Below are 22,825 nucleotides of genomic sequence, written 5' to 3' on the forward strand. Positions count from 1 at the left end.
ATTTAAAATGCAGAAGCTCATTTTTTTTCCACATAAGTTTGACCTGGACATGGAAAAAACTTTTTCTTTCAGAAAGTAATTCTTTTTAGTATGAAGTCATGCTGGTTGGACTGCGTGAATTGATACTGCATATATCACTTTCATGACAGCAATCATTTTTGTATTCTGTATGTCCAGATGATCTAGAATCAGTATCAACCAATTTATAATCTATGCCTTTTGAAAAGACATACATTAAATGTTTGCTTTGTAAGCAGTTAAGAACGTTATTATGAAAGAGACAATTCCTGACTTTGGAAATGAATAATCTATTGAAAGAGGTATAAATATGTACTAATAATGTATTGTAAAAAACCATTTATTTTGATCTGAGCCTTGAAGCGTGGTTAGGGTTTCAAGAGGGTAGAGATGGGAAGTGGTGGGAGTTTACATAGTAACACTAAGGGATGATTCTCTTCTCTATCTTAAGGTGATTTCTATTACAAACGCAGAAATTGAGGTTCTGAGATGAACTTGTCTGAGGGTGTATATTTGTGAGTGGCAAAACTAATGTTTGAGGTCATCTGACTCCAAAATCTGTTTTCTTTCTGTTACACAATATATTTATTCCTGTGCAAAGAACTGTGAGATAGGAGAGTGGAGATTACACTCAGGGCTTTCTCTGTATCCTTGGTAAGGAGTGCTGTGGGTCTAGAGAATTTACCCGGAGTCAAATGTGGAAAGACTTGATTACAGAGAACGAGAGTCAGAAACGAAATTCCCCACCCCGAGATCTGGGTTGTATGTGAATTTCATTTCTGACTCTCGTTCTCTGTAATCTTTTCTAGTATGAGAAATTTCTCTTCATAGGAAACCTTTTCTAGGTTTTAACTAAAAGTTAATGATATTTTTGGAAAAGAGCTTTTTTTTCTGCAGAATTAACATATACATAAAAGACACTAATACTGAGGACTTCATCTTTTCCCCTTCCTCCTTTTTGCATGAATGTTTTTGATTAATGCACCAATAGTTGTTTTCAGGTTTTAAGAAGGCCATGAACTTTTCAGATAGTAAAAAGGATCCTTTATTAATTTTAACATTCTAGTGGCTTTTAACAGAAGATTTTGTAATATTCTTTGTTTGAAGTTTGACCCTGTGTAAATGTCCTGCAGAAATACTTCACCTAAGTGCTGGAAAGTCCATGCTTAAAGATATTCCTACATCACTGTAATAGCAACAGTAAAAAATTAGGCACAGTGCTGATCAGTAGGGGACTGACTAAATCAATATCAAGAATGAACAACTGGAAGGAACATACCTCAACATAATAAAAGCTATATATGACAAACCCACAGCAAGCATCACCCTCAATGGTGAAAAATTGAAAGCATTTCCCCTGAAATCAGGAACAAGACAAGGGTGCCCACTCTCACCACTACTATTCAACATAGTTTTGGAAGTGTTGGCCACAGCAATCAGGGCAGAAAAAGAAGTAAAAGGAATACAGATAGGAAAAGAAGAAGTGAAACTCTCTCTGTTTGCAGATGACATGATCCTCTACATAGAAAACCCTAAAGACTCTACCAGAAAATTACTTGAGCTAATCAATGAATACAGTAAAGTTGCAGGATATAAAATTAACACACAGAAATCTCTTGCATTCCTATACACTAACAATGAGAAAACAGAAAGAGAAATTAAGGAAACGATACCATTCACCATTGCAACAAAAAGAATAAAATACTTAGGAGTATATCTACCTAAAGAAACAAAAGACCTATACATAGAAAACTATAAAACACTGATGAAAGAAATCAAAGAGGACACAAACAGATGGAGAAATATACCGTGTTCATGGATTGGAAGAATCAATATAGTCAAAATGGCTATACTACCCAAAGCAATCTATAGATTCAATGCAATCCCTATCAAACTACCAACGGTATTTTTCACAGAACTAGAAGAAATAATTTCACAATTTGTATGGAAATACAAAAAACCTCGAATAGCCAAAGTAACCTTGAGAAAGAAGAATGGAACTGGAGGAATCAACCTGCCTGACTTCAGACTATACTACAAAGCCACAGTCATCAAGACAGTATGGTACTGGCACAAAGACAGAAATATAGATCAATGGAACAGAATAGAAAGCCCAGAGATAAATCCACGAACCTATGGTCACCTTATCTTCAACAAAGGAGGCAAGGATATACAGTGGAAAAAAGACAACCTCTTTAACAAGTGGTGCTGGGAAAACTGGTCAACCACCTGTAAAAGAATGAAACTAGAACACTTTCTAACACCATACACAAAAATAAACTCAAAATGGATTAAAGATCTAAATGTAAGACCAGAAACTATAAAACTCCTAGAGGAGAACATAGGCAAAACACTCTCTGACATAAATCACAGCAGGATCCTCTATGACCCACATCCCAGAATTTTAGAAACAAAAGCAAAAATATACAAATGGGACCTAATGAAACTTAAAAGCTTTTGCACAACAAAGGAAACTATAAGCAAGGTGAAAAGACAGCCCTCAGATTGGGAGAAAATAATAGCAAATGAAGCAACAGACAAAGGATTAATCTCAAAAATATACAAGCAACTCCTGCAGCTCAATTCCAGAAAAACAAATGACCCAATCAAAAAATGGGCCAAAGAACTAAACAGACATTTCTCCAAGGAAGACATACGGATGGCAAAAAAACACATGAAAAGATGCTCAACATCACTCATTATCAGAGAAATGCAAATCAAAACCACAATGAGGTACCATTACACACCAGTCAGGATGGCTGCTATCCAAAAGTCTACAAGCAATAAATGCTGGAGAGGGTGTGGAGAAAAGGAAACCCTCTTACACTGTTGGTGGGAATGCAAATTAGTACAGCCACTATGGAAAACAGTGTGGAGATTCCTTAAAAAGCTGGAAATAGATCTGCCATATGACCCAGCAATACCACTTCTAGGCATACACACTGAGGAAACCAGATCTGAAAGAGACACGTGCACCCCAATGTTCATCCCAGACTGTTTATAATAGCCAGGACATGGAAGCAACCTAGATGCCCATCAGCAGACGAATGGATGAGGAAGCTGTGGTACATATACACCATGGAATATTACTCAGCCATTAAAAAGAATTCATTTGAATCAGTTCTAATGAGATGGGTGAAACTGGAGCCCATTATACAGAGCGAAGTAAGCCAGAAAGATAAAGACCATTACAGTATACTAACACATATATATGGAATTTAGAAAGATGGTAACCATAACCCTATATGCAAAAAAAGAAAAAGAGACTCAGATGTATAGAACAGACTTGTGGACTCTGTGGGAGAAGGTGAGGGTGGGATGTTTCAAGAGAATAGCATCGAAACATGTATATCTAGGGTGAAACAGATCACCAGCCCAGGTTGGATGCATGAGACAAGTGCTCGGGCCTGGTGCACTGGGAAGACCCAGAGGGATGGGGTGGAGAGGGAGGTGGGAGGGGGGACCGGGATGGGGAATACATGTAAACCCATGGCTAATTCATTTCAATGTATGACAAAAACCACTGCAATGTTGTAAAGTAATTAGCCTCCAAGTAATAAAAATAAATGGAAAAAAAAAAAAAGAATGAACAACTGTTAAAAATAAGTGGGTAGCATGAGTGTGCAATTGGCAAAATGCATACTAAGAAATATTATAGGTTAAATGCTCTTCTCCCTCCCCTGCAACAAACTGTAGAGAAAACAAAGGAATGGAGGCTGAACCTGAGATTTTAAGACTCAAAAGATACACCCACTTTTAAAAAATGAACAGATGACGTTTATGGATGTATATTTTGTGTTTATCATAAAAACCAAGGCAGTTACTTTTGAAGGGAAAGAGGAGTCTTTGATCGGGCTGGGGCAAGCAAAGCTGGCTAGATAACAGAGTTTGGGATAGGTTATAGTCTGGTAACTAGTAGTTAGCCTGTTAGCGTTCCATGGATGCTGGGAAAAGATATGAAACTCTTGAGTTAGAGATAGAGAACATCATTATTAGTAACCAAACGAGCAGCATTGAGCATCAGGTTAGTTATGGTTCCCCTTGCTCCCCAAGCCCCACGGGGTGGGAAAAAGCCCAAATGAATGAGTTCATATGCAGTGAGTTGCATTACAAGGTGGTGGTACTGAATTTGGGGGAACCTGCCAGTCTGTAGCATCCTGTAAGCAAGCTACTGTCTGTCCCAGAGGGACACTTTACCTTTTCTTCAAAGTTTCTCACAGCAAATACAAATCTGAAAAATGACCCAGGAGCAGAGCAGTCAGGCCCTTGTATATATGACATACACAGCAGTAACGTGCAGGGAAACCTCAGAACCTGCGGTGGGTGGCTTCTCTAAACAGCCAGTCAGGTCACTGCAGATGCAATTAGTTAACATGAGGTCACACCGGAGGGGAAGTACTGCAGTAAAGCAGGATCACTTGTCCTCACGTTGTCCTCGTTGTTGTTCCATTGCTAAGTCATGTCCGACTCTGCGACCCCATGGACTGCAGCACCCCAGGCTCCTCTGTCCTCCACTTCTCCGTATAGAAAGGGAAAATTTGGAGATACACGGAGGAGAGTGCTGTGTGAATGTTGAGTTATGCTGTGACAAGCCGGGGAATTATCAGAAGCTAGGAGAGAGGCCTAGAACAGGTCCTTCCCTAGTGACTTCAGAGGAGGTTTGGTCCTGCTGACCCCTTGATCTCAGCCTTCCAGTCTCCACACAATACATTTCCCTAGACTTGGTCTGTGGGGTTTTGTTACAACAGCCCTAGCAAAGGAATATAGTTACCGTGTTACCCTTGTCAAAATTAAGAACATTGCAATATGAGTATTAGTATTAATTTTGGACTTTGTTTAGATGTCACAAGTTTTTCCGTTAATTTTCTTTTCCAGAATCCAGTCCAGGATATCACCTGGCTTTTCTTTGTCGTGTTTTCTTAGTCTTCCAGTTTGTGTACTTTATGTCTTTCCTTATTTTTCATGACCACGGCAGCTAGGAGGAGCACTGTCAGGTCGCCTGTAGAATAGTCTCTAATCTCGGCTTGCATCTGTTGTTTCTGTTTGTTTTTTAGTAATTAGACTGCAGTTAAAAGTTTTTGGAAAGAATGTTACAAGGAAAACCCCTTTCTCATCACATATCAGGGACTATGTGAGGGTTTTGACATATGCCTCAGGGAGTACAGGACATCCTCATGACAGCTGGTGATGCTGACCGTTATCATGTAGTTAAGGTGGGGATTTGTCAGTAGCTCAGCTGGTAAAGAATCCGCCTGCAATGTGGAAGACCTGGGTTTGATCCCTGGGTTGGGAAGATCCTCTGGAGAAGGGAAAGGCTACCCCCTCCAGTTCTAGCCTGGAGAATTCCATGGACTGTATAGTCCATGGGATCACAAAGAGTCGGACACAACTGAGCGACTTTCACTGCTCTCTGAAGTTACCATTTTTTTCCCTTTTCTACTCTGTGTTTTGGAAGCATGTCAGTAAGTTCAGGGTGAGGGGAACTACACTTCACCTTCTGGAAGAGGGATTTCCATAAATTATTTAAATTCTTCTGTGGGTGAGATCATCTCATCTCTCCCACTGATTTTTTAAAAAAATATTTATTCCATTTTTATTTGGCTGCATGGGGTCTTAGTTGTGGTACACAGGATCTTTGATGTTCATTGTGGCATGCCAGATTTTTAGTTGCAGCTTGTGAACTCTTAGTTGCAGCATTTAGTATCTAGTTCCCTAACCAGCTTTGCAAGAAATATTCCCTTGGTATCTCTAATTTTCTTGAAGAGATCTCTAGTCTTTCCCAGGAATGGTATGGACCTAATAGAAGCAGAAAATATTACAAAGAGGTGGCAAGAATACACAGAAGAACTATACAAAAAAGATCTTAATGACTCAGACAACCATGATGGTGTGATCACTCACCTAGAGCCAGACATCCTGGAATGCGAAGTCAAGTGGGCCTTAGAAAGCATCACTACAAACAAAGCTCGTGGAGGTATGGAATTCCAGTTAGTGCTTTCAAATCCTAAAAGATGATGCTGTGAAAGTGCTGCACTCAATATGCCAGCAAATTTGGAAAACCCAGCAGGGGCCACAGGACTGGAAAAGGTCAGTTTTCATTCCAGTCCCAAAGAAAGGCAATGCCAAAGAATGTTCAAACTACCACACAGTTGTACTCATTTCACATGCTAGTAAAGTAATGCTCAAAATTCTCCAAGGTAGTCTTCAGCAGTATGTTAACCATGAACTTCCAGATATTCAAGCTAGATTTAGAAAAGGCAGAGGAACCAGCGGTCAAATTGCCAACATCCGCTGGATAATTGAAAATGCAAGAGAATTCCAGAAAAACATCTCCTTTGCTTTATTGACTATGCCAAAGCCTTTGACTGTGTGGATCATAACAAACTGTGGAAAATTCTGAAAGAGATGGGAATACCAGACCACCTGACCTGCCTCCTGAGAAACCTGTATGCAAGTCAAGAAGCAACAGTTAGAACTGGACATGGGGTTCCAGTCCCCATGGAACAGACTGGTTCCAAATTGGGAAAGGAGTACATCAAGACTGTATATTGTCACCCTGCTTATTTAACTTATATACAGGGTAAATCATGGAAAATTCTGGGCTGGATGAAGCACAAGCTGGAATCAAGATTGCTAGGAGAAATATCAACAATCTCAGAGATGCAGATGACACCACCCTTATGGCAGAAAGTGAAGAGGAACTAAAGAGCCTCTTGATGAAAGTGAAGAGGAGAGTGAAAAAGCTGGCTTAAAACTCAACATTCAAAAAACTAAGACCATGGCATCTTGTCCCATCACTTCATGGCAAATAGATGGGGAAAAAGTGGAAACAGTGACAGACTAGTTTTCTGGGCTTCAAAATCAGTGCAGATAATGATTGCATCCATGAAATTAAAAGACACTCGCTCCTTGGAAGAAAAGCTATGACCAACCTAGCAGCATATTAAAGCAGAGACATTACTTTGCCAACAAAGGTCCATCTAGTCAAAGGTATGGTTTTTCCAGAAGTCATGTATGGATGTGAGAGTTGGACTATAAAGAAAGCTGAGCACCGAAGAATTGATGCTTTTGAACTGTGAAGTTGGAGAAGACTCTTTAGAGTCCCTTGGACAGCAAGGAGGTCCAGCCAGTCCATCTTAAAGGAAGTCAGTCCTGAATATTCATTGGAAGGACTGATGCTGAAGCTGAAACTCCAGTACTTTGTGAAGTATCTTTTTATCAGTATATTCTTTTGTGCATCACGCTTTTAATGTTGTAGCCCATTAATCCTTAATGTTTGGAAGGCACTGTGAGTCACAGACCAAGGGTGTGGTCCTTATAAGTGCTCCTGTCCCTTTTCTGGGGATGGGTTGCCTTTCCCCCATTTTTCCTTTGACTCCTGTTCCTTTTCTCCAACTCTGGGTGGTAAACACTAAGATCAGTAGGCTGTGGTTTTGCAACGCTTCTCCCTTGGGATTAAGGTTCTTATATTGTAAACCTCTATCCTATTTCCCCACTGTGGAAGCGCTCCCCTAGAACCTGGTTTTGAAGCCTTCCTCTCTCCCCTGCAGAGTTAGCCTTTTGCTCTGTTTGGAAGATGAGGGGAAAGGATTTCGCTGTGCCTGATGTTTCCCTCCCCTAGCCACCCCCACACGGGGGAGCTTTCTCCAGTCTTCCCTGGGAGAACCTGATTGGTTTCCAGGAGGAAGAGCCAGCAAGAGTAGGAGCTCCCCCATGAATGTGACCACTCCCCCCCGCCAACCCCCCAGGAACTTCATACTATCAATTTGCCCACACTTGACCTCTCAGTTCAGTTCAATTGCTCAGTCGTATCCAACTCTTTGCAACCCCATGGACTGCAGCATTCCAGGGTTCCCTGTCCATCACCAGCTCCTGGAGCTTGCTCAAACTCATGTCCCTTGAGTTGGTGACTTGACCTCTAGCATGTCATTAAATATTCTAGTTAATCTTCCTTAGGGCTTCTGCCTGAGGTAAGCAAATATACTGGTCCTACACCTCCTTGACGGAGAAGGCAGTGGCACCCCACTCCAGTACTCTTGCCTGGAAACTCCCATGGACCTAGGAGCCTGGTGGGCTGCAGTTCATGGGGTTGCGAATAGTCAGACACGACTGAGCGACTTCACTTTCACTTCTCACTTCCATGCATTGGAGAAGGAAATGGCAACCCACTCCAGTGTTCTTGCCTGGAAACTCCCATGAACCGAGGAGCCTGGTGGGCTGCAGTTCATGGGGTTGCGAAGAGTCACACATGACTGAGTGACTTCACTTTCACTTCTCACTTCCATGCATTGGAGAAGGAAATGGCAACCCACTCCAGTGTTCTTGCCTGGAGAATCCCAGGAACGGCGGAGCCTGGTGGGCTGCCGTCTGTGGGGTTGCACAGAGTCGGCCACGACTGGAGCAACTTGGCAGCAGCACACCTCCCTGAAGACACCTCTCTCTCCAGACTTTATTATGGGACTGTTTGCCCTCTGACCTCCTGTATCTGATTGAGTTCATCAAAAGCCATTAATTTGCAGTCTCTTTCCCCCTTTTTTCTTGTTAGAAGGTCAGAAAGTGCATCTTTTCAGTCTCAGCATCTCTGAGCTAAAACCAAATAGTAGTCTTAAGATTGTCTCTGATATTAGGTGGTAATTTATGTTGTTGTTCAGTGAAACTTTTCTTTTTTGGACTGACAAGTCTGACTTGGTTTAAGTAAAAAAGAAATTTAGTGTGGAGAGATGAAAATTTATTAATACTTGTATGTAGCATGTTGTAAAATAGGAAAACTTTTATCTGTATTACTTTAAAATTTAGAATGACGTAGGTATCTGAAAACTGCAACTCTTTTGGTCTGTCATCTGTTTTTTTGTCCAAGTAAGGGTTTAATCAAGGAAGCAGAACCAGTGAGTATTGAAGGGGAGCAAAATGCGCCACCCCAGAATGTACCACTTGCCTCACTCAGCGTGGTGTGTGAGGCCCTTCTTGTTTAGTCGCTCGGTCGTGCCTGACTCTTTATGACCCCATGGACTATATATAGCCCACCAGGCCCCTCTGTCCATGGGATCTCCCAGGCAAGAATACTGGAGTGGGTTGCCATTTCCTCCTCCAGGGGATTGTCCCAATCCAGGGATCGAACCCGAATCTCCTGTGTTGGCAGATGGATTCTTTACCACTGAACTGCCTGGGAAGCCTGGGTGAGGCCCTCCGACCTTCTGTATAGGCATGTTTTTTACTGCTTCTGTATATGATCTTGTAATCTCATTTTATTATCTGGCCTTAAAGCACTTTTTCTGCCTACTTTCCTGTCATTTTTTCAGTCAGCCTTTATTCCACCCCTGTTTAACAACTTAATATTTCCAGATAATCATTGTTCATGTGTTAGCATGTGCTACTCTCCAGGATTTTCACCTCTTTTTTTTCTTAGGGTACATCAAGGTCCAGCTCAAATATCATTGTTTTTTCTTTTTTCCAAGTTGTTGTTAGCTACTATAGTCAGAATTACTTGCCCTCTATATTCATCTTTGATTTCCAAGTACCTAACATATTGCTTGGTATACAGTAAAAAGGGTTAAGAGTATTTCATAGTCTAAGAAATTGTAGGACTGGGTTCTAATCAATTCACTAAGTTTACTCAAATAAAAATTAAGAGATTTAAGAGGTATATGTCGTTTGCTTTGGAACTGCTTATCTACACTGTGTAAATAATTTTAGGACACTTTGTCAGATGTACCAAGTTGTCCGTTTGATTAGCTGCTCTTAACGTTGTGTAAAAGATTTGCATTTAAAAAAAAGATTTGCATTTAATGTGTGTTTTGATGTTGACGTGTGACACAAGCTTAATAAATTTTATCCTAAAGTTCTTCTTTTGTTTACACAGAAAATGTCTCAGCGCACAGATGCAGCAGCAGAAGTCCTGTTGGAAAGAAAAGGCTGTGCAGGAGTGATAACACTAAACAGACCAAGGTTTCTGAATACACTGACTCTTAATATGGTTCAGCAGGTTTACGCACAGCTAAAGGTTTGTCATTTTCTTCAAGCAGTCATATGGATCCTTTTGAAAGTGTGTCTTTATAGAACTTTCCTAGTGTTTTCTTGCACCGAATCACTTGTGTGTCTGGGCGCAGTGCCCAAGCCGCAGTGTTTCTGGAGTCCTCCGTTCTTGCCTTAGTGATTGTTCTGGCACACCCCTAGTGACGAGAGTTCATTGCTGCACAAGACATTCTCTTCCACTTACATGGCTCCAATTCTGGTGGCTCAGACAGTGAAGAATCTGCCTGCAGTGTGGGAGACCTGGGTTTTATCCCTGGGCTGGGAAGATTCCCTGGAGGAGGGCATGGCAACCCACTCCAGTATTCTTGCCTGGAGCATCCCCATGGACAGAGGAGCCTGGTGGGCTACAGTCCATGGGGTCACAAAGAGAGATGACTGAGTGACTAAGCACACACAAGTTTCTTCTTACATTCTGCCGCTCTTCATTTTTCCAACCTTTTGACCAGTAATATTGGTTCTGCCTCTTGGGTCATGAGTATACACATATAGTCTGCTTCTACATGACAGCTTTTTTGGTGGGAAGATGACAGTTTTTGAAGTGCTTGTCCAGCCTTTTCTTGGAGAAGGCCTTAAGCTTTCCTATTCTAAGAAAACTGCATGGTGTAGTGGAAAAACATGACTTAGTCACACTACCTGGGTTTGAAATTTTGAATTTATATTTATTAACTGTATAGATTGGGAATATTATTCTCTCTGTGTTCCATTTTCCTCAGCTGTGAAACAGGGATGGTAAGTCATAGAATTATTGTAAAGATGAAGTGAAATAGTATACCTGATACACTTGGCCACATAGGGATTAAAGATGAGTTCTCCCCTGCTCACCAGTTCGTTAATTCTTCATTTGATGAGTCTCTTCCATTCTTCTTTATCTGTTTGGGCCACCTTATAATATGTACTAAACTGTGATATAGAGGAACAAATCAGGTGTTCCAGGTTAAAGTGGAAGAAAAGTAGAAACTTCCATGTTAGAATATCATATTTCTATTAATGTGATCCAGTATTGCATTAACCTGTTGGACAACCACCTCTTCCCAGGTACGTCTCTTCTTTATCTTGTATATTTTCATTCTCTAATGTAGAATTCATGGAACCCTGGTTAATTCTTCTGACTCTGGTAAACTAATTTTTTATTTAGTCCATTGTTCTAGCCTTTTCAGTATTCATTGGCTCTTGATTCTTTCATCCTGCTTATTTATTAGCTGTCCTTACCAACCCCAAAACACTTCCAGATTTGATCAGGAGAAGTGTTTCCACTCTGTTATTTACAAATTTGTCTGTAGGACAGAGCCTTTATCACCACAGTAGAAAGATTACTGCTGTTTATCTGCAATCTCTGGGCTGATTTGTTTATCAGATTTATAAGCTTATGTAACATATTATTAGGCCCATATTTTTTTTCACCTTGGTATCAAAATTGTCATTATCAAATATGGATCACAAAATGTACTCATTTAGCAACTTTGGAATAGCCTCTAATTTATGTCAGAAAAAAAAAATGAAATTAGAATCCATTATTCTGGATATGCTTTATAAAGCTTATGCTTTGTATATATTCATATATGTCTATATATACACATGTGTTTATGTGTATATGGATATATATCATTCATTTAAAAAATTTTTTTTTATTGAAGGATAATTGCTTTACAGAATTTTTTGTTTTCTGTCAAACCTCAACGTGAATCAGCCACAGGTCATGAGTTTGTGTTTATAATATGCTTATACCATCTTTTACATTTGACTAGAAGTGGGAACAAGATCCAGAAACTTTCCTGATCATCATAAAGGGAGCTGGTGAAAAGGCTTTCTGTGCTGGAGGTGATATCAGAGGTAAAAACATTTCTCCCTTTCACCTAAATACTTTATTTCCCCTGAATCATCTTGAACAAAATGTCTAATTTTTGGTCTCTGAATTCACTGTTTATTTTTGAATGGCTCTGATTAAGCAGCTCAGTTTATCATAGGCATGCATGCATGCGTGCTCCGTTGCTCAGTCGTGTTTGACTCTTTGTGATCCGTGGACTGTAGCTCACCAGGCTCCTCTGTCCATGGGATTCTCCAGGCAAGAACACTGGATTGGATCGCTGTGCCCTCCTCCAGGGGATCTTCCCAACCCAGGGACTGAACCCACATCTCCTGCATTGAAAGGCAGATTCTTTACCACTGAGCCACCTGGGAAGCCCTTTCTTGAGGCAGTTTACCAGAAATGCTTCCTGGTTGTAACTCAGCTTCCTCTCCCTAAACACTCATAGGCCTGACAATCTGGCTATGTTGAGTACTTGCCATTCTCCAGATATAACATACTCTTATATATATCTATGACTCTGTGCTTTCCCACTGTTCATGATCCCAAAGCAAGGATGCGCTTAATTATAATATTTATTCTATTTATATTATCAATGTTTTTATGTTTAAATACACATGTTGAGGTAGACAAAAAGGTTAATTTTCTTTATCTTGCTAATTATTTAGGTCAATCTGTACACATTTAACAATTAAAGACAAGAGAGAAGAAATGTTGATTCTGTAGGCTCCTGGGATTGTTTTTTTTTTTTTTTTAGTGTTTTGTTTTTTATATTTGATTTTTTTTTTTTTTTGTATTGTGTTAAGATGATGTTAGGGTTATTCTGTTTACCAAATTTATTATTTTATGTAAACCATTACATTTGGAATAGAAAGAAACAAGCTCGATTCAGGACATAATTTCAAATATCTATTAAAGGAACTAAATCTTAAAACCTCACTTTAAAATTTTCAGCTGCTTAGTCTGTTTTAAAAAAATTCAGCTTTGGCTGTGCTGGGTCTTTGTTGCTGTGGGCTTTCTCTAGTTGCCGTGAGCAGGGGCTGCTCCAGTTGTGGTGCTGGGGCTGCTTCTGGCGGTGGCTTCTCTTGCTGCAGAGCGTGAGCGCTAGGGCATGCGGGCTTCAGTAGTTGCTGCACATGGGCTCAGAAACTGTGGTTCTTGCGCTCTGGAGCACCGCCTCAGTAGTTACGGCGCACTGGCTTAGTTGTCCCACCGCATATGGGATCATCCCAGACCAGAGATCAAACTGATGTCCTTTGCATAGTGAAAGTGTGAGTTGCTCAGTCATGTCTGACTCTTTGTGATCCTATGGACTGTAGCCCACCAGGCTCCTCTGTCTGTAGAATTCTCCAGGCAAGAATACTGGAGTGGGTAGCCATTTCCTTCTCCAGGGGATCTTCCTGACTCTGGGAGAGAACCCAGGTCTCTCCTACATGGTAAGCAGATTCTTTACTGTCTCAGCTATCAGAGAAGTCCTAGACTGACTTGTTAACTGAATTGGTTTTGAATTTATTGTTTTGCCTACAACTGAAGTATTTTTAAAACACTGTTTTTCAGCCTTGAATTAACTTCTGCTCTAGAGTTGGGCCTTTGATCCTGTCAGTTTACAAATGAGCAGAGTGTTGATTTTAGCATGTTCTATTTTTGCCCCTGAGTTTTAACTTTATATTGCTGTTTGGAATACATTTACAAATTCTAGAATTATTCTCATTTACATGTATTAAGTAACAGATTTCAATGCCAAGAAATGTAGTTTCTTTAAACATTATAGTCCAAGACAGTAAGTGAGCACTCTGAAAAAAAATTTTAAATGATATTACTAAAATGTCATTTAATTTATATGGAACTGTTAATAATTGATTAGGATAAGATTAGAAGGCAGCCTCAGAGGATTTCTGAGATAAAAGAGATTTATTTCACCAGCAATACAATTTGCACTCCTTTTCTTTTAGAATTGGTGAGAAATGAAAAAAGATAATAGGTAAGAGTTTTAGGGATTTTATCAGTGAAAGCGTCAGAATGAGGCTCAATATCAAACCTTTTAAAAAATTTTTATCTTTTTAATTTCACTTTTAATGATTAAGTAAGTAATTAATTTGGCTGCACTGCATGGCCTGTGGGTAGTTCTCTGACCAGGGGTTGTACCTGGGCCATGACAGTGAACTCTGACTCCTAATCACTGAACCACCAGGGAGTTCCCAATCATTTAAAAAAACAAAACAAAACAAAAAAACAGGAAAAGAAGTCACTATTTGGTTGGAACATTTTGAAGGAAGCTGTATCAGTTCTGAAGTTTGTCTAAAAATCTAATAGTCACCAATTTTTATGTAGCTGTTTCCCATAAAGGAAGAAACATGTATATATATTTAGTTTATATTTTAGTAGGTAATTTTCATGGAGAAGAAAATGGCAACCCACTCCAGTATTCTTGCCTAGAGAATCCTGTGGACAGAAGAGCCTGGTGGGCTGCTGTCCATAGGGTCACAGAGAGTCAGACATGACTGAAGCGACTTAGCATGCATGCATGCATTGGAGAAGGAAATGGCAACCCACTCCAGTGTTCTTGCCTGGAGGGTCCCAGGAACAGAGGAGCCTGGTGGGCTGCCATCTATGGGGTCACACAGAGTCAGACATGACTGAAGCAACTTAGCAGCAGCAGCAGGTAATTTTCATAGGACTTAAAGACAGGAAAAGCATATGCACTTGGTAGTATGTGGAAGAGAGTTTTGATGGCAGTTTTGACATTGACTCTAGTGAGAGTGTAGTGGATGTGAACACTGGATAATAGAAAATTGCAACAGAAATGAAACCATTTGATTTTAGCATCCTTATTTATTAATATCCATGAAAATATAATAAGAATATTACTATCTCATTTACCTCTCGAGCCTCACCTTTTACCATTCTCCTTTAGTCTTTTAAAACTACTTCTTTTTCTTTACTTATTTCTTGATTTTATTCTTTCTTGCCTGTGTGCCTTTGTAGGTACTCCTTTGTCTACTCAGAGCCCCCAAGTTCCCACTGCCATCATTTTCTAGGAAACCCTTACCTATTGTTTGCATTTGGCTCAGATGTCTTTCTTCTGGAAACCCTTCTTTTAATCATATCTCTTCTGCTTCCATTCCTATCGCATCCCAACCTTAGAGTGGGCATAGCAAAGGGAGTATATTTCAATTGTCTGTTTTACTAGTCTGAACTCCAGGCAGCTGTCTTATAATAGCACTGAAAATAGCACATGGCACCTAGTAGATGCTCAACAAATGTTCCATGAAATGAATATGGAGGAAGTATTTAACTAGTTAGAATATACAGAACTCTATGTGTGCATTTATTTCTTTGTGTGTACACGTATAATGTACTCTTTTTTTTTGGCCGTGTTTCATAGCTTGTGGGATCTCAGTTCCACCACCAGGCTCTGTGCCCCTTGCAGTGCAAGTGTGGGGTCCTAACCACTGGACTTCCAGGGAATTCCCTGTATAATGTATTTGTGTTGAGATATGTTGCCAAAGAAAACATGTATCCAGCAAATGTTTATTCAGGTGCCATAGAAAATAGTCAAAATTTTATGCATTTGGTACCAATATATAACTTATAATTTATAACACCTTGTAAGTTGTTCTAAATAAGAATTTTTGCCTTGAAGTTCTGACATTGGACTATGGATTTGGAGCTGACTATAATACGTCTGTGGCATGGATGACTTCAGAAGCTTAAGAAACCATTCTAGACTTTCCCCTTGGTATTTTCTATCACAGTATTTTAAATTTATCTGACTGTATTGACTGGAAAACACTTTTTTATATTTGTAATCCTTTTTTTTTCTTTTCTCATATTTTAGCAGTCTCAGAAGCTAGAAATACAAACCAGGAAATGCTTCGTGTTTTTTTCCGAGACGAATATATTCTGAACAACGCCATTGGTATGTGTGCTCTGCTGAGAGCTTTGAAAATGGAATAAAGACAAAAGCTGCATAGAATGAGTTATTAAAATGTGGTCAACACTCTTTATTTAGTCTTTGTATACTTTGTGACAGAAATGAACTCAGTTAGTCTGACTGCTCAGTTCAGCCGCTCAGTCGTGTCCGATTCTTTGTGACCGTGAAGACTGCATCACGCCAGGCTTCCCTGTCCATCACCAACTCCTGGAACTTGCTCAAACTCATGTCCATTGAGTCGGTGATGCCATCTAACCCTGTCATCCTATGTCATCCCATTCTCCTCCTGCTTTCAATCTTTCCCAGCGTCAAGGTCTTTTCCATGGAGCCAGTTCTTTGCATCAGGTGGTCAGAGTATTGGTGGCTCAGCTTCAGTATCAGTCCCTCCAGTGAATATTCAGGGTTGATTTCTTTTAGGATTGACTGGTTGGATCTCCTTGCAGTCCAAGGGACTCTCAAGAGTCTTCTGCAACTTCACAGTTCAAAAGCATCAATTCTTTGGCACTCAGCTTTCTTTATGATCCAACTCTCATATCTGTACATGATAACTGGAAAAACCATAACTTTGACTAGATGGGCCTTTCTTAGCAAAGTAATCATGAACAAAGCTAGTGGAGGTGATGGAATTCCAGATGAGTTATTTCAGATCCTAAAAGATGATGCTGTTAAAGTGCTGCACTCAATATGCCAGCAAATTTGGAAAACTCAGCAGTGGCCACACGACTGGAAAAGGTCAGTTTTCATTCCAGTCTCAAAGACAGGCAATGCCAAAGAATGCTTAAACTGCTGCACAAATGTACTCATCTCACACACTAGTAAAGTAATGCTCAAAATTCTCCAAGGTAGGCTTCAACAGTATGTGAACTGTAAACTTCTAGATGTTCAAGCTGGATTTAGAAAAGGCGGAGGAACCAAAGATCAAATTGCCAACATCTGTTGGATTATTGAAAAAGCAAAAGAATTACATAAAAGCCTCTACTTCTGCTTTAAAGATTACATCAGAGCCTTTGACTGTGTAGATCACAACAAACTGTGGAAAATTCTGAAAGAGATGGGAATACCAGACCACCTGACCTGCCTTCTGAGAAATCTGTATGCAGGTCAGGAAGGAACAGTTAGAACCGGACATGTAACGACAGACTGGTTCCAAATTGGGAAAGGAGTACATCAAGGCTGTATATTGTCACCCTGCTTATTTAACTTATATGCAGAGAAACTCATGCGAAATGCTGGGCTGGATGAAGCACAAGCTAGAATCAAGATTGCCGGGAGAAATATCAATAACCTCAGATATGCAGATGACACCACCCTTATGGTAGAAAGGAAAAAGGAACTAAAGGGCTTCTTGATGAAAGTGAAAGAGCAGAGTGACAAAGCTGGCTTAAAACTCAACATTCAAAAAACTAAGATCTTGGCATCAGGTCCCATCACTTCGTGGCAAATAGATGAGTAAACAATGGAAACAGTGACAGACTTTATTTTTTGGGGTTCCAAAATCACTGTAGATAATGACTCTAGCCATGAAATGTCTTTTAATGCTTGCTCCTTGGAAGCAAGCATTGCTCCTTGGAAGAAAAGCTATGACCAACCTAGACAGCATATTAAAAAGCAGAGACAGCACTTTGCTGACAAAGTCTGACTGCTCATTCCAGACAATTCACACTTTATTATTAAATGGGCTACCCTGACGGCTCAGATGGTGAAGAATCTGCCTGCCGTGAAGGAGACCCAGGTTCTGTCCCTAGTTTGGGAAGATCCCCTGGAGAAGGGACTGTCTACCCACTTCAGTATTCTTGCCTGGAGAATTCCATGGACAGAGCAGCCTGTTTTGGACTACAGTCAGGTTTAACTACTGTTTGCCCTACAATCAACATGGAATCATGGAATCTGATCGCATGGTTGGGTTTCTTGGAAAACAAAAAAGTAGGGTCCCAGTTTTCTCTATAAAATGAAGTATCATTTCCTAATTCCTGAGAAACTCTGGGATGAAATTTCTTTACAGTCATCATTCCAGATTTCATTGTAAGTGAAGTAGTAGTTACTTTTATCTAGCATGTGTTTCAAATGTTAAATTACAGTGGATACAGTGAATACTTGTATACCCACCAGCTCAGAATGAATAGACCTCTATATTTTATTTTTGTTTGATGTTTTGAAACTTATTTAAATAGAAGACTATGAACTTTTAAAATTACTGTCCAATCTGCTTCGTTGCTCGCTTCAGTGCCATTTCTTTCTCCAGAAGCAGCCTGATCCCTCCTCAGAAGGAACCATTGCCATTAATTTTTAGCACATCTGATTAGGCTATACTTTATATTTTTGCTACATATTTATGAACAAAAGTAGTATTACTTTGTGTTTTTGAAATTTTCATAAGTACTTTCTTACTACATATGCCAAAAGTTGTTTTTTTAACAGCATGGAATGTAACTGTTCTATATTATTCAGCTACTCAGTATTACTTACCTATTTACATTAATGGATATTTTAGATTGTTTAAAATTTTTATTAATACAGATTGTTACATCCTTATATGTAAATCCTTGGTGCCCAGGTGCAAAAGTTTCTAGAAATAACAGAAGCCAAATGGATGGATCATAGTTTATACCTCTTCAATATGTTTCCATATTCCTCTCCAAAATACAAGACTTTTTTTCTGCATGTCATTGCTATCATTTGTTTGTTTTTAAACTTTGCATGCTTGATATCTTATTGTGGTTTTAATTTGTGTATCATAGTAAGTGCATGAGGCAGAAGGTGTTTTATGTTAATTGTCTAGATTTTCAGTTTCATCCTTTGTTTTTCTTTCTTATGGATTGTCTTTTTCTTAATTGATTTTATAGGTCTTTATGTATTTTGAATTCTCTGCTTTGGTAGATTTTGTGTGTTATAAACACACTTCTCTCAGTCTGCTACTTCCTCTTTTCATGTATACAAGTTTTTGTTTGAGATGAAGTGTATGCATTCTTTTCCTTTATGATTTGTGTTCTTTTGCACTAAAAAAAAAAAAAAGCAATAATATGGGACTGTTTAAGATGTTCTTTTATATCTTCTTTTAATTGTTTTTTATAGTGTAAGTCCTTAATGTACTTGGAATTTTTTTGCATGTGACATAATCTTTTATTTTCTTTTTAGAAAATTAGATGTGTAATGTCTTTGACTAAATAGGCCTTGTCTTTCTCACTGGTTTTAATGATACTTCTATCATATATCAAGTTCTTCTTTGTGATCAGAACTGTTTCCAGAAAACTTTATTCACTGGTTTGTTTGTACTTATGGTGAAACTATAGTGTCAAAATTATTATAGCTTAAAGATGCGTCTCTGTGTGGTACTACAAGTTACCCTTGTTTTCTTTTAGGGTTGTCTTGGCTACTCTTGGACTTGATTTTCCACATGGATCTTAAAATTATTTTGATGTTTAGTAAATTTATGCAGACATCACCATAAACCAGTTTTAGCACATTTTCCTCAGATTGACTTTCATGTCCTTTCACATTTTGTAATTTTCTCTATAAAGATGTTGCTGATAAAAATATTTTTTAAAGTGTTACTCTTAAATAGTTTATGTTTTGTTACTTGTTACATTTCCTAATGGACTATTTTGAGCATATAGAAATACTTTTGATTTTAGTATTTTGTTTTTATAACCAGCAACCCTGCTGAAATTTATTGTTAGTTCTATAGATGTTTCTGTAGATTATCTTGGCTTTTCTGTATAGGCAATTCTACCCTCTGCACATGACTTTTCCCCATCTCTTTCCAGTCCTTATATTTATGACTTTTCTTGTTATATTTGGTTAGAACCTCTGTTATAATACTGAATGATTGTAGTGTTGTCTTATTTCTGATGTACATGGGAAAGCTTTTAAAATTTTATTCTTTAGTATAATCTTTTTGTAGACACTCTTTCACCAAGTTACAGACATTATTTCTATTCCAAAGTTGTTTGGGGTACTTTCTTTTGTTTGTTCAGTTGCAATGGTCCAGTACTTGAGCATCCACTTTTTCTGACTTTTTTCTCTTCTCTCCTGGGCAGGAACTTACTGACTCCCAGTATCAGCAGATAGAGTTTTCCTAGCTATGTTTTACAAACCACATGGCTCTTATTACTGTAAGGCTTTATGTAGGCAGCTCATTGCATGTTCTGTGTGGCCTAGAATTTGTTCCTGACTCAGAACAGATGCACATACCTTTGCTTATAATCTTTGGCTGAAGCTTCCACATGGCTATTAACTTTGAGTTTCTTGTATGTTTCTGGCACTTGGGGATTTCCCTTGTTTGGCTTTGAACTTGGATGTACATTGAAAAAAAATTTTTTTCTAGAATTTCAATGTCTTTGAAGTAGCAAAGGGGGCTATTTCCCAATTTAACTAAATGAGCCACTTTTAGTGGAGAACTCTCATTTCTTTAATAATCTGTAAAATTGTATAGATCAGACTCGCTTAGAATGTTTTATTCCTTCTAAAAATTCCTGCCAGTGCTGTCCAACAGTATTTCCTGCAATGATGAAAATATTCTGCTTCTGTGCTGTGTAATATGGCCACTGCTAGTCAGTCACACGTGACTAACAAGCACTTGGAATGGGGCTACTTGTGATCAATAAGCCTAATTTTACCTTTGTTTAATTGTAATTAATCTAACTACATTTGGCTGTTGGCTGGTATATTAGTGCAGTTCTATACTAAATAAAAGAGGGGAGAAAACCTCTAGTTTGAAGAGTTTGGTAAAATATTAATATACAAGAGAAAGCCTTCCAGACATAATTTCTGTCCATTATGATGACCTATCTTAATCATTAAGGAATTTGACAAATTTTGGCCTTGTGTCTTGCATCAGTTAGCTTTTAATACTTTATAACTAAAATATATGCATCTGTAGCTGAAATGGTATATTTGTATGTATCTTCACCCCAATCAATAGAGACATTAGTTTCCATTGTTTCTAGGGAATTATAGTTAAAAATTGAGGGCTGTAGACATGCTTGTGTATGTGAAGTCAGAATTGTACTTTGGTGGCTCATTTAGTAGGTTGGGAATATTTACAGAATTGCTAGATGGATCAAAACTGAAGTTTAATATTGGTCTTTGGTAAGGAAGTTAGATTGGCAACAAGCTGCAGTAGAAGTACAGTGATGGATGTGTTTATGTTGTGGGTAACTCCCTTTCTCAAAGGAAGGAAAAACAAAAAAGGGAAAGGAGCGGAGTAACAGTTTGCAGAATTTTTGAGCTGAAAGGGATTTCTGAGGCAAGTCTCATTTAACAGATGAGAAAACATATTTAAGTATCATATACATGATATACACATGTATGATAGGCATATATACATATGGCTTATATGTATATATGTATACAAATGTGTACACATATAGAAATGCCAGTATATAAGTTTAAGTAGAGACATCACGTTGCCAACAAAGGCCAACATAGTCAAAGCTATGGGTTTTCCAGTAGTCATGTATGGATATGAGAGCTGGATCATAAAGAAGGCTGAGAGCTAAAGAATTGATGCTTTCGAACTATGGTGCTGGAAGACTCATGAGAGTCCCTTGGACAGGAGGAGATCAAACCAGTCCATCCTAAAGGAAGTGAACCCTGAATGTTCATTGGAAGGACTGATGCTGAAGCTGAAGCTCCAATACTTAGGCCACCTGATGTGAAGAGCCAACTCACTGGAAAAGACCCTGATTCTGGGAAAGATTGAGAGAAGGAGAAGAGGGTGCAGAGGATGAGATGGTTCAGTTCAGTCACTCAGTCGTGTCTGACTCTTTGTGACCCCATGGACTGAAATTTGCCAGGCTTCCCTGTCCATTACCAACTCCCAGAGTTTGCTCAAACTCATGTCCGTTGAGTAGGTGATGCCATCCAACCATCACATCCTCTGTCGTCCCCTTCTCCTGCCTTCCATTTTACCCAGTGTCAGGGGCTTTTCCAAAGAGTTGGTTCTTTGCATCAGGTGGCCAAAATATTGGAGCTTCAGCATCAGTCCTTCCAATGAATATTCAGGACTGATTTCCTTTAGGATGGACTGGTTGGATCTCTTTGCAGTCCAAGGGACTCTCAGTAGTCTTCTCTAACACCACAGTTCAAAAGCATCAGTTCTTCAGTGCTCAGCTTTCTTTGGGGTCCAACTCTCACATCCATACATGACCACTGGAAAACTGTAGCTTTGACTAGACGGACCTTTGTTGACAAAGTAACTTCTCTGCTTTTTAGTATGCTGTCTAGGTTGGTCATAGCTTTTCTTCCAAGAACCAAGCATCTTTTAATTTCATGGATGTAGTCACCATCTGCAGTGATTTTGGAGCCCCCAAAATAAAGTCTGTCACTGTTTCCATTGTTTCCCCATCTATTTGCCATGAAGTGATAGGACTGGATGCTGTGATTTTCATTTTTTCGGATGTTGAGTTTTAAGCCAGCTTTGTCACTCTCCTCTTTCACTTTCATCAAAAGGCTCTTTAGTTCCTTTTTGCTTTCTGCCATAAGGGTGGTGTCATCTGCATATCTGAGGTTATTGATATTTCTCCTGGCATCTTGATTCCAGCTTGTGCTTCATCCAGCCCAGCATTTCATAGATGTTCTCTGCATATAAGTTAAATAAACAGGGTGACAATATACAGACTTAACATATTCCTTTCCTGATTTGGAACCAGTCTGTTGTTCCATGTCCAGTGCTAACTGTTGCTTCTTGACCTGCATACAGATTTCTCAGGAGGCAGGTCAGGTGGTCTGGTACTCCCATCTTTTGAAGAATTTTCCAGTTTGTTGTGATCCACACAGTCAAAGGCTCTAGCTTAAGTCAATGAGGCAGAAGTAGATGTTTTTCTGGAACTCTCTTGCTTTTTCAATGATCCAGCAGATGTTGGCAATTTGATCTCTGGTTCCTCTGCCTTTTCTATCAAGCTTGAACATCTGGAAGTTCTTGGTTCACATACTGTCCAAGCTTAGCTTGGAGAATTTTGAGCATTATTTTGCTCGCGTATGAGATGAGTGCAACTGAGTGCTAGTTTGAGCATTCTTTGGCGTTGCCTTTCTTAGGG

The 22,825-nt window shown here is 39.2% G+C and overlaps 1 protein-coding gene across 9 annotated transcripts in view; it reads left to right on the plus strand.

Annotated features, from left to right (window-relative positions):
• Positions 1-22,825, plus strand: part of HIBCH (3-hydroxyisobutyryl-CoA hydrolase) — a 121,278-nt gene that overhangs the window by 16,627 nt on the left and 81,826 nt on the right. For 8 of the 9 annotated variants that reach the window (XM_070475865.1, XM_070475869.1, XM_070475868.1 and 5 more), the window contains 3 exons: positions 9,878-10,018; positions 11,796-11,880; positions 15,693-15,773. In XM_070475865.1, coding sequence (XP_070331966.1) covers positions 9,881-10,018; positions 11,796-11,880; positions 15,693-15,773 — 304 coding nt within the window. In that variant the 5' untranslated portion in view covers positions 9,878-9,880. The remainder of the gene's footprint in view (positions 1-9,877; positions 10,019-11,795; positions 11,881-15,692; positions 15,774-22,825) is intronic. The other variant, XM_070475863.1, reaches the window with a different exon arrangement.

This window comes from Odocoileus virginianus, chromosome 13 (genome assembly GCF_023699985.2).
Source record: "Odocoileus virginianus isolate 20LAN1187 ecotype Illinois chromosome 13, Ovbor_1.2, whole genome shotgun sequence".
In the NCBI taxonomy this organism is placed as follows: domain Eukaryota; kingdom Metazoa; phylum Chordata; class Mammalia; order Artiodactyla; family Cervidae; genus Odocoileus; species Odocoileus virginianus.